The sequence below is a fragment of the Tenrec ecaudatus genome, chromosome 5 (genome assembly GCF_050624435.1).
Source record: "Tenrec ecaudatus isolate mTenEca1 chromosome 5, mTenEca1.hap1, whole genome shotgun sequence".
Taxonomy (NCBI): Eukaryota; Metazoa; Chordata; class Mammalia; order Afrosoricida; family Tenrecidae; genus Tenrec; species Tenrec ecaudatus.
The window spans coordinates 168,195,000-168,207,471 of NC_134534.1; the positions used below are offsets into that span (position 1 = coordinate 168,195,000).

A 12,472-nucleotide genomic window follows, 5' to 3' on the forward strand; every position below is an offset into this window, starting at 1 on the left:
AAATAAATTTCTGCTTGTTAAGGCCACTCACCTGTGGTCTGGTCTTCTTGTTAAAACAGTACAGGAAAAAACAAAACAAAGTACAGGATAACTAAGACAAGCAACACTGACACCAACAAAGAAAAGGAACTCACCCCAAAATGTGCCCTGAGGTGATGGGACCACAAAGTCTAGCACCATAACTTTCTTCCCCCAAATGGCAGCTTCCTGCAAAGAAGGTGACATACAAAGAGGGTGTCATTTTCCTGACATGCTCCCGATTTTCTTCTCCCCTAAAGGAACAGAGATTATGTTTGTGCGACAGGGCAATCTTTTCCCTTTCTTAAGCCGGTTATTATAATAAAATGTAGACGGCAAGATAATAGGGTTTGGGGTGCTTGTTTTCTCTTAAAGGAGAAGACATGCAATGTTGTGAACATTTATCTACACGTTTCATTTGTCTTCATACCTTAGCACACGAAAGGCCACCAGAACCACCGCCGATGACAATGAGGTCATAGTCATATGTAGACTCGTGTGACTCTTCCTGAAGGAGCGTCTGTAATAAACCACTCTGATGTGCCTACGTTCAAAGTGAGAGGAGACAGAAGAGAGCACAATTTGTTGAGATGCACCCAACCAGGATGCATTCCTTTTAAGATCTATGACCCACATAGGGCGGCACTGGAAATTTATTTGAATGATGCCCTAACCGGCTCTGGGGACATGTTTGTATCCAGCGTGATCTGATAGCGAGGCAGCTGTCAATCAAGTGCTGTGAAATGATAAAGTATCCTTTTTCAAAATGCTCTTTATTCTACTCACCTGGGCTATCCCCATCGTTTTCAGAAAACAAGTCTTACCCACCACCAGTTATATACATTTTAGTTTTACTGTTGTTTCATGAATGGATCTAATTTTACATCTGTATTAGAAACTTCCCACACAACTTTATTTTGTGTTTTCTTTCAGTGGTGGTGTCACGGGGGCTACACACCTGATCACCTTATCCATCGGCTCCCTCTTGTGACCAGAGGAAGGAGCTCGCTGGTAGTGACAAGAGCTCTATGCTGAACAGCTAACCCCAAGGTTGGGGCTCAAACCCACCAGCTGCTCTGCGGGAGGAAAATGAGAATTTCTCCTACTGGAAAGGTTGACCACCTCAGAAATCCATGGGGACAGTTCCACTCCGCCCTTTAGGGTCACTCTGAGTCAGAAATCTACTCAATGACAGCGATGAGATCAGAGGTAGCGTGGATGAGGTGAGAAGGTCAACAGGCAGGTGGCTTACCAACAGTTTGTTTTATTCACAATTGAGTTGCTTAACTCCATTACCCTGACTTCAGAAACACTACGCTGGAGTCAGCTCATCCTGCCAAGTACTATAACTGCTTTGTAATTCACCAGATACTGTACAGCCTGTTGAAACATTAGTACATAAGCCTCGTAGCAGCACCACAAGAAGGACCCCTTTGATGTCTTTACTCCCACTAGGATGGCTAAGATAACAACAACAACAAAAGCAAAGATTAAAAAGTGTGCATGAGGATCTGAAGAAACTGAAACTCGTCCTTTGTTGATGGGGATGCAAACTGGTACACCCTGTGAAGAGCAGTTAGTTTCTCAAAAAATTAGAAACATTAACAACCATATGACACAGAAATTCTCCTCCTAGATATATACTCCAAAGATTTGAAAGCCAAGACCCAAAGATTTCTATGCCAATGATCACTGCAACATTATTCACAACAGCCAAAAGGTAGACACAACCTAAATGCCCATCAATAGGTAAATGGACAAAGAAGAAATAGTCTTCAATGTCTTAGTCTACATAGACTACATAGTAGCCGTCATAGTCTACAAGAAACATTAGTACGCAGGAGAAATGAAGATCTGATACATGCCACAATATAGACAGAAATTGAGAACATTATGCTGAATGAAATAAATCAATCACAAAAGAACAGATTGATTTCTGTTTATATAAATGACCTCATTTATATATAAAAAATAAGGACATCTTAGTGGTTACTGGGGCAAGAGGGAGGGGGATCACGGTAGTTATGACTGCTCATGGAATACTGAAGTTTGGTTTATGGGGATAGAAAAATCTCACGAAGGGCCGGGCTATCACAGTCGATCAGTGTAACTGCTGTCAACACGTTGTGCACTGTAAAAGCTGAGTTGTAAAAGTTGTACAATGGAATTACAACAATGATGGGGAGTAGGGGAGAAGTTGAAAAAGATGCTTATATAAAAACAAATCCCTCATAAGTTTTGATTCGTAGTTTGGAAGTTTAGGATCATGGGTTCCTGGGACATCCTCGCTAACTGGCCTGCTTAGTGTTCTGATCTAAGTTCTAGTTCACTGTATTGTTCCTAGGGTCTTGGAACCTTGCACGCAGCCATCCAAAGCACAATAACTGGTGTCTATCTGCCTGCAGGGTGCGGACCGTGAGAGCCGAAGCTTCCCTGGGGAACTGCCTCCTGTTACGAAGCTCCAGGGACACAGCCACCACGCCTGCACATCTTGACCAGAGAGTCTAGAAAAGAACCCTGATCCAAAGGGGGAAACGCAGAAGAGACTTTCAAGTTTTTTTTCCGGAATTCAGAATTTCTGGACACTTAGAGGCTACTCAATGACAGCACACGTCATCAAATAATCTTTAAACCTTACACCAAAATAACTTCCTGAGTCTTACTCAAACCAAATTTAGCTGAACTAGCAAAGACTGTCCCTCAAGCATTATGCTCTTGGTAAGAGTTACCTGTGTGGGACCAAGTCGACGACAGTACCTTACAAGAGCATACAGGAACTTGCGGAGGCAAGGCAAAAAAGCAACCCTCACCACCACTGAGTCAACTCCAAATCATAGGGGCTTTTCTATGAATCCGTTCTTTAAAAAAAGAAAACCTCTTTATGAGAGTAGAAAGCCTTGTCTCTCTCCCACAGTAAACTTAAATTAACAGGGAAGAACTCAGAAAAGGAGGTGAGAATGGGGCCACAATGCGAAGAATATAATCAGTGTCACTGAATTATACATTAGAAAAAACTTGGTGTGTATTTGTTTTTGTTGTGTATGTTAACATGGACAAAACACACATGCACACCCCCCCCAAAATTTATAAATTATCAAGGGTTCATGAAGGAGGGAGGGTGGGGAAGAGGGGAAATGAACTGATGCCAAGGAATCAAGTAGAAAGAAAATGTTTTGAGAATGATGATGGCAACACATGTACAAATGTGCTTGACACAATGGATGCATGGATGGATGGATGGACGGACGGACGGACTGTGATCAGAGCTGTATGAGGCCCCACTAAAATGATTTTTTTAAATTTATTTTTCATATCCTCTTCCTAGCTTTTGAAGTTGGGTGTGCTTTTCCATATTCCAATCTTCCAAAAGACAAATGAAACTCTAAAAATAACTCCCCCCCCTACTTGTAAATACATTTTCAGATCATCTCCACAGCTCTGAACAAGACAGAATACTATCATCACCTGGAGAGTTCTGTCGCATCCACCCATATGCACTTTGTTCACAAAAATATTGGGCACGGTTCTCTGATTGCTGATCTCTGCCAGGACTTCTTGAACGGTGGCCCCGTTGTCTAAAGAATAAACAAAGAAAAACATGAAAAGGACCCCGAACTATTACTAGTTGAGCTGAAGTGTCACACCTCACAGAAGCTCACCCGCAAACCCTTGAAGAGTCATTACATTATATGAGTACATGCACTGATGGATGAGGGCACTGTGTGAGCGCATACACTGAGGGGTCAGGGCCAAGCTCTTCTTTCCTAAGAGGGAGATTATGTTTCCAGCAGGACTTGTGTCCATACCTTTTCCTGGGCCAGTTAATGCTCCGCTTGCCGACATTTACAAAATTCTAGTCTGTTCTGAGATCACCTCCCTGACCATGACTGAGCCAGACGGAACTGCTTCGAAGCTCTGTTCTGTCCACCACATAATCCCCTGCCCCTTCTCAACACCTGCCTATGTTAAGGGAGGACTGAAGGAAAGGAAGACTAGAAACTCAAAACCAACATGCTAAAAAAGCAGCGTGTTTCCTCATGTTCACACAACCTACACGTAGTAGAGACTACTTTCACTTATCAAAACTTAACGTATTTTACTAGAGTTGATAAGATCTATCTGAAATCCCTAAAATACTCCAAAGAAGGAGCTTCTGTGGTCTCTGCTTTCACCTCAAATACAAAATATATCTTTACAAATAATCTAAACCAGTCCCCAGTAAAATGATTTTTTAGAAATTTTATCACATATGGGTTCATTTTAGCTATGATTTAATATAGAACAGAGTAGCTCATCAAAATCAGAGATAAAACTAAACTGAATAGGAAAAATTAAAAAGAATCCAATTTCCCCCCTCCCCCCACTATCATGATCTCAATTCTCCCTTACAAATCTGGCTAGACCAGAGGATCTACATTGGTACAGATAGCAACTGGAAACACAGGGAATCCAGGACAGATGACTCCTTCAGGACCAGTGATGAGAGTGGCGATGCCTGGAGGGTGGAGAGAATGTGGGGTAGAAAGGGGGAACTGATTACAAGAATCTACGTATAGCCTCCTCCCTGGGGGAGGGACAGCAGAGAAGAGGGCGGGGGAGACATCGGACAGTGTAACATATGACAAAATAATAATAATTTATGAATTATCAAGGGTTCATGAGGTAGGGGGGAGTGGAGAGGGAGGGGAAAATGAGCAGCTGATATTAAGGGCTCAAGCAGAAGGCAAATGTTTTGAGAATGATGATGGCAACAAATGTACGTATGTGCTTGATACAATGGATGGATGTATGGATTGTGATAAGAATTGTACGAGCCCCCAATAAAATGCTTTTTAAAAAAGGAATCCAATCTATTAACATAACCAATAAACTCTATGCAGAAGCCATCATACATACCGATTTGATCCAGTTCCAAGATATTAAATGCAACTCCCAAAGAAGAAAAGAGTTCTTTAACCTGAAAGGAAATATAGGCATAGTAATGAGAGATGCCTTCCGTACATTTTCTTCAGGAATATGAGTTCTGCCCCATATGATAGTTTCCTATCCTGCCCACACCATGGTACTGTGGGTTAGGATTTGGGCTACTAATCACAAGGTCAGCAGTTCAAACTCACAAAACCCATGGGAGAATATGGCTCATTGCTCCCATAAAGACGTCCAGTCTCAGAAACCCTGGATATGGTTGTTTGAGTTGACACTGACATGACAGCAATGGGTTTGACACACACACATTCCCAGAATAATCTCTGCCAATCCCCTGTCTTCTTTTATCAGCTGGATCCTCAAAACACCAATCTAGAACCTGTCCCAAGTCTCGTCTGAACGCAAGGTAGACAAGATCCGATTGTCCACCTGGATATCCAGCAGACTGTTCAGACAGGGCATGCTCTACATGCAGCGTGTCTTCTTCCACATGCTCTTTCCTCTGCGTTTCCTTTCAACATCCACTAAGGCATTCGTCCATCACTTACCCATCAATGACCTACTCTGTGGCATTCACTGCTGTAAGTGCTTACAGTGTGACAATGAACAAGACACAGTCCCTGCCCTGGAGGAAGACAGATAAGGAAATGGACAATTTCATTATAGTACCATTCACTTAAGGAAGCACCGCCAAAAGTCGGCAGAGGAACAACGGCTTGGACATCACTCGAGAGTGGGTTAGAATGCAGTATCAGGCCCGGACTCAGAATCAAGAATTGAACCACTTTCAGAAGGCCACCCTCTTCCCACCCACACAGACACTTCCCATCCATCCAATTTATTACGAAGACTTAACGATTCTCTATTTTCAACAAACTGCTCTAGGTCCTCATGGCTGCTATCTTATTTCACCACCACCATCTACTACAGGAACTGACCAGGAACATCTAATAATGCTGTCTGCATCCACTGTTGTCCCTTTAAGTTCTACAAACTGCAGCCAAAGTGGGCCTTTAAACCAACCCACTTTTTACTGGAATACTTAGAATTCTTCAATGCTCTCGGTCCTCGAAATAAAACCCAGAGGTTCCACTTCTGGAGTGGAGGTGTGCAGGGCTCCATGGACCCACTGCTCTCCCAGACAATCACAGCTGCACAGGCCTGCAGGGGGCTACTGTCAGTCAGCACTGACTCAATGCAGGGAGAGGTGAAAATTCTAAAAACTACTCAGATTCTCTGCAAATTGTCCTAAGGTGATACAGGGGTAAAAAACAAAACAAACAAAAAAACCTGTTTACTCAGAGAAATCTAATAAAAATAGCAAGTCCAAGGCACTTGAGTGTCAACTAACTCCCCTGGCCCTAGATGGTGCTGGTTTTAGTTGCCTGGCATCATTCCAACTCCATCACGAGGCAGGGATCCAGGACAAAGGTCCACTTCAAGTGGACGTGGTCAGGGGGAAAATGAGCTTCCCTGTCCCCTCAGCTCCCAGCTAAAGGATTTGGTATCTCACCAGAAGGGCAGGCCACAATACTGCACAATCTCCCCACACCTCAACTCTGTGTGGCCAAGAGGCCGGGATCCCTTCTTCTAACCAAACCCTGCTCATAGGTCGCACCCTCTACTCCACCGGCAGAAGGTGGAAAATAGCAGGACCCTAAGGACCCTCGCCCCAGATTACTCCCAGGGTGAGACTCCACTCAAGGCGAGGCAATGCGAAAAGGTGAGGTGCTGCCACTGTTTACGGTTCTCAACCTGTGGGACCCCTTTGGGAGTCGAACGACCCTTTCACAGGGGTCGCATGATTCATAACAGTAGCAAAATGACAGTCATGAAGTAGCAACAAAAATAATGTTATTGTTATGGTTGGGGGTCACCACCACATGAGAAACTATGAAAGGGTAGCAGCCTTAGGAAGGCTGAGAACCACTGGCTTACACGGTCCCCGCTCACAAAGCAGGAGTGTTACTCTGATTTTAGTGGGACGCTATCTCAGCCCCAGCCACCGAGTGGAGACTCGCGCGCGTTTAACTATGGAAAGAGGCAGTCAGTAGGAACGGAGATCACTAAATTCTCCCAAAAGTTACTGTGAGGAAGTTCAAACCTAAGAAAGTTCTCAAAAGCCATGGGGATTTTGGTGATCAACAATTATGGGTAGGCTGGTAGCAACAACAAGAACCAAAGAGAGCAGGGGGAATTGAGTAACTAAAACTAGCCCTCCTCCAGTGAGCACAGACTTCAAAGAACTGTCCCAAATGCTCCCCCTGCAGAGAAGTCTGGGTTTAACTGGATCAGGCTGTACAACCTAAATCCCAGGGCATTGTGAAAACAATAATGAGCCTGCAACGAGTGGAACCTAAGAGCCATGTGTGACCAAGAGGCAGACAATTAATGAGAGGCATGCTAAATCTCCTGTCATCCACGGCGACCATGTGCACACCCAAGGCTGCACCCTCTAACAAGCAGCATGAGAAGCTTCCCCTTGGATTAGACATAAACCTTCCTGAAGCATGATACAAGAGCATTAACCTGTGTGGACCATAACAAACTATCTACAGCCTTCAGAAGAAGGGAATTGCAGACCACACCACTGCGCTCATGCAGAACCTGAGCAAGAGGCAGTTGTATGAGCAGAACAAGGGAACGTGCATGGTTTGAAACCAAGAAGGGTGCTTTACACCAGAGTCGCATCCTCTCCTCATCCGTATTAAATCTGTATGCTGGGCAGGTAATCAGAGAAGCTGGACTAGATGACGAACAACATTATCAGGATTAGAAGGCAGCTTACTAACAACTTGCAATATGCAGATGACACCACCTGGCTTGCTGAAAGTGAGGAGGACTGGAAGGGCTTGCTGATGAAGATCAAGGATTGCATGACTACTCAACGTGAAGCTAACAGAAAGGTGGGTGAAGGGAAACAACGGACAGTGCAAGACATGAATGAAATAACAATATCTAATTGATCAAGGATTCACAAGGATAGGAGGGTGAGGGAGGGGGTGGGGGGTGGAGAGGAGCTGATAGCAAGGGCTCAAGTAGAAAGAAAATGTTTTGGAAATGCTGATGGCAGCATATGTACAAGTGTGCTTGATACAAGTGAATGATGGCTTGTTATAGGATTTGTAAGAGCCCCTCAACAAAATGATTAATTTTGTGCAGATGCCAGATTTAACAAAGAAGTCATGATAAATATGTTAAAAGAATGAAAATACAAAAATAGACTTCAGGCTAGGAGAAGCAGTTCCCAGAACCTCCCAGGATTGGTGGGGAAATAGTCATAAAGTCCAGCAGACAGGCCTGGAATTATGCATGCTTTTTCAGGGCTTTTTTTTTTGGGGGGGGGGCTAGTTTTTAATCTTTTTTTGTTTTTTTCTCTTTCTAGCCAATCTTTTGTTTTCTTTTTGTTTGGTCTCTGTTACTGTTTTGCTTACCTACATAAGATGGGCATGGGAAGCAAGCCGAGGAGACAGCAACGGGACCAATGGTTCCAGAGGGACTTGGGGAGAGAAGGAGGCGGGGGAAAGGAAAGAAGCCGTGAAAAGGCAGGGGAACAACTAGAGAGTTAAAAGCAACAATGAGGAGGACATCGTGATCTTGGTGGTATTAGAGCAACAGCAAGCTAGCTGAGAGGTATTACTAAGAGGCAGAAGGGTGAGCGCGATGGAGGGGCAGGGGGAAGGTGAAAGGAAACAGCAGAAATATCTAGGAAGCAAAGTTATGGGCTATGGATAGAGGTATAAACATAGGTGTACACTTATGTAAATATATTAATTCATAAAAATAGAGATATTGGCTTATGTACATATATTTATATGGCAATACATTGAGAAAGTAGACAGACTTTGAGCCTCTGCTCTAGCCCTCCCTCAAAACAAAAACACTTTGTCCTAACAACCTTGCATTCTATGATGCTCACCCTCCTGACATGATTGCTGGAGACAAAATGGGTGCATAAGCAAATGTGGTGAAGGAAGATGATGGTGCCTGGCTATCAGACGATATACTGTCTGGGGCATTACACACTTGAAGTTAAACAAGCGGCCATCTAGCAGAGAAGCAACAAGCTCACATGGAAGAAGCACACCAGCCTGTGCAATCATGAGGTATCAATAGAATCAGGGAACAGGCAGAAGGACCCCCCCAAAAAAACCCAAACATGTTGTTGAGATGAGGGGGGTCAGAGATGAGACCAAAAACCCATCTGTAGACAATGGGACACTTTCTCACAGAAGGGTCAAAAGGAAGGGATGAGTCAACCAGGGTGGAGTCAACAGGGTGCAATAGAGCGCCAATGAAACACACAATATTCCTCTGGTTCTTTGAGGTTTCCTCAGCCCACACCCTGCCAACACTAACACGATCCCAGTCTTTCCTTTCAGTTCTGGCTATACCAGAGCATGTACACTGGTACAAATAAGAGCTCACAACAGGTCAGATAAACCCCTCAGGAACAGAATGGGAGTAGCAATACCAGGAGGGTGGGGGAAGGTGGGGAGAGAAGAGGGAATCTATGAGATGGACATATAACCCCACTACCAGCAGGGGCACCAATAACAGAAACATGGGTGAAGGGAGACAGAGGCTGGTATAAGATATGAAAATAATAATAATTTATAATTTACCAAGGGGTTATGGGGGGTGGGGAGAGAAGCTGATACCAAGAGCTCAAATAGAAAGTAAATGTCTAAAAAATGATGATAACAACATATGTACAAATCTGCTGGATACAATCGATGTATGGAATGTTATAAGAGCTGTAAGAGCCCCAAATAAAATGATTTTTTAAATGAATGAAACTAAACTAGGTTTAAAGAAGTAAAGGAAGGTATTATGACAATGCTTCATCCAACAGGAAATCTTGAAAATGAAGCAGTCCAAGGAAATGGTTTCACTACACACAAAGAACCTAAAGATTAGCAGCTGACTTCTTATCAGAACCAACGGGTACCCAAGGCAGGTGGATGAAGCATAAAATGTGCTGGTGGGGGGCAGGAGGTGGTGGTCACCTCAGACTTAGAGCCAGCAAAATGACCTACCAAAAAATGAAGGAGAGAAAGCGGTTTTGCAGCTCCTCAAAATGTTCACATTGGCTGTAACAGCACAAGGAGATGAGAAACGAATACCGCTGTACCAGGGGAAGAAATGAGTAGCAGATGGTAGCATAAATCCACAAGAACAAATAAAAGATATGCATACATGGCAAGAAAATTAATACATTAGTCTCCATCAGCATTAATGGCTTCTTTCTTCTCGTTTAGGGCTTCAAAAGACATAAAACCATATACAATGATGACCATAGCAAGGCATCGTTCGCTCTGCAGCCTATATAGATGTGATACAGGAAACGGGGAAAGACGGGGAAAGAGTGAACACAGAGGAAAGTTAATAAAATTCAAGTTAGTACACATTTGAAGCACACTGGTAAGTTAAGATGTACGCAAGTGCTAGAAAATTACTAAAGATAATACAAATTTCACATGAACCTTTTAAAGCCCCCTAGTAAAAAGGGGGGAATTTAAATGAATTAAAATGTTATGCTAGAATGCAAAATAAAAGCAACAGAAAATGAGGAATGGAAGATCAGAAAACATGAGAAATAAAAACAAATAGCAAGTAAAACAAAATGGTAGCTAGAAATCCAAATCCATCGAGATTCTGTGCGAATGAATTAAACAATCCAAATTTTTTTAAGGTCCAACTATATCTGTGCTGTCTGCACACTTTAGATTGAAAGGAGAAATGGACAATCTGCAATGATAGCCGGAGACTTCACGATACCACTTTCAATACAGGATAAAATGAAGCTGAAGGTCAAAAAAAGACACAAAACTATGACCAACTAGACCTATCTAAGGATCATGTCAGCCAACAGAATACACATTCCTTAAAGTACACATGCAAAACTGTGAGCTTGACACAACTTGTTACTAGCCTAACCCAATCGTTCGTGCGTTTGCTAGTTATTTCCCGTGGATCATGATTTTGACATTGTTAAGTTTCAAAATAATAAAGGTCTCCATCTTGTAAAGGTTCTAAGTGACTGTGCTTAGGATCAGGACACATTTGCCCACAGTCCGTCCGTGTTTCTCCCTGGTCCCTTAAAGGGAGCGTGCCACATAGCTGACACTACCCATCTCAGAGCCTCACAAACAGTCTTTCGCTTCACTGAAAAGCTCAGGGAACCAAGGATCCACGGAATGCTGTCGCCAGGTCAAGGCCAACCCAGTTTATCCCACAAGTGGGAAGGCTTGCTCCCGCGGGAGTGCCGAAGCTCGCGCAGAGCAAGGGCCCCGTGCAGTGGGCGCGATCGCACCCTCCGGAGCTGGCCTTCCCGAAGCGACCTGGCGCCCGGTGCAGTCCAGGGGTGCGCTCCACCCGGGGTGGGGCGAGGGGCGCTGGAACCCGGCGAGCCTGGCTGGGGGGCGAGGGGCCCGGAGGGCGGACGCGCCGCGCCTCGCCTACCCGCGCGCTGTGCGGACAGTAGCTCTTGCTGAAGATCATCACTCGGTTGTCGTCGATGAGACCCAGGACACGGCGCCGCAGCTGCTCGCGGGACTCTCCGGACAAGTGGCTGGTGTCCGGGGGCGACATGCGGGCTCGGCGCCCGGGGGGCGACGACTTGGGGGCGCCGCGAACGCCGCCCGGTCGGCGGTTGGGACCCGTGCCCAGTTTGCCCTGGCCAGCCGACGTCTTGGCGGGCGACAGCGGAGGCTGCGCCATGACTTCGCCGGGCCGGGTTTCCTCAGAGGCGGAGAAAGGGAGGGCAGCGGCCGCAGCACTGGAGGCGCGGGAGTTAACCACGGACACCAAACTACGCCTCGCCCTCCGGCGGCCGCTCGCCCCGCCCCCGCCCACGCCCACGCCCCTGCCCGGCCACGCCCCCGCCCGGCCACGCGCACGCGCACTGGGGCGCCGGTCGGTTCCGCGCATGCGCTCGCCGCTGGGCAGGAAGGGGCGGGGCTCCCGCTCTCCCTCCTCTCCCGCGCGTCGCTGCACCTGTGGTCGGTGCGACGCCGCCCGAGGGGCCTGAGGCAAGTTTCCACTCCGAAACGTCTCCACCAACCCCACAGGGGCGTTCTCGTAGAAGAAAACAGGCGACTTTAAGGACAGATGTGTCATGTATAAACTCACTGCCGTCGAGCTGATTTCGACCCTATAGAGCCGGATGGAACTGCCCTGGTGGGTTTCGGAGACGAACTCCGCAGGGGTAGGAAAACCTCATCTCTGACCGATCAAGCAGCATTTTGGATGAGTTTCCTAGTTGTTCAACCCCTCTGGTGACCAGGTAGAGTTTAAGAAGCTCCGTGCTAATCGGCCGTCCCCAAAACAATAAATAACAATTTCACTGGCACTAGGTCGCTTGCGACTGGGAAGGGGTAGTGTTTCTCAGCCCTATAAAATAGCTAGGAGTCGATAATCAACTATGTCGTGGCTTAAATATCTCATCTATGGAGCCATCTGCGGTCTATTCAAAATTAGCCCGATGGTCCGTCCCCGGGAGAGAGAGGTTTTCTATTCCTGTGAA

At 45.6% G+C, this 12,472-nt stretch overlaps 1 protein-coding gene across 1 annotated transcript in view; it reads right to left on the minus strand.

Moving 5' to 3' along the window:
- TXNRD3 (thioredoxin reductase 3) overlaps positions 1–11,740 on the minus strand; it is a 41,738-nt gene extending 29,998 nt beyond the window's left edge. Inside the window, exons 1-5 of the mRNA XM_075550253.1 lie at positions 11,410–11,740; positions 4,915–4,975; positions 3,484–3,593; positions 449–562; positions 135–207 (exon numbers count right to left, since the gene is read on the minus strand). Coding sequence (XP_075406368.1) covers positions 135–207; positions 449–562; positions 3,484–3,593; positions 4,915–4,975; positions 11,410–11,667 — 616 coding nt within the window. The 5' untranslated portion in view covers positions 11,668–11,740. The remainder of the gene's footprint in view (positions 1–134; positions 208–448; positions 563–3,483; positions 3,594–4,914; positions 4,976–11,409) is intronic.
- Between the last annotated feature and the right edge of the window lie 732 nt (positions 11,741–12,472).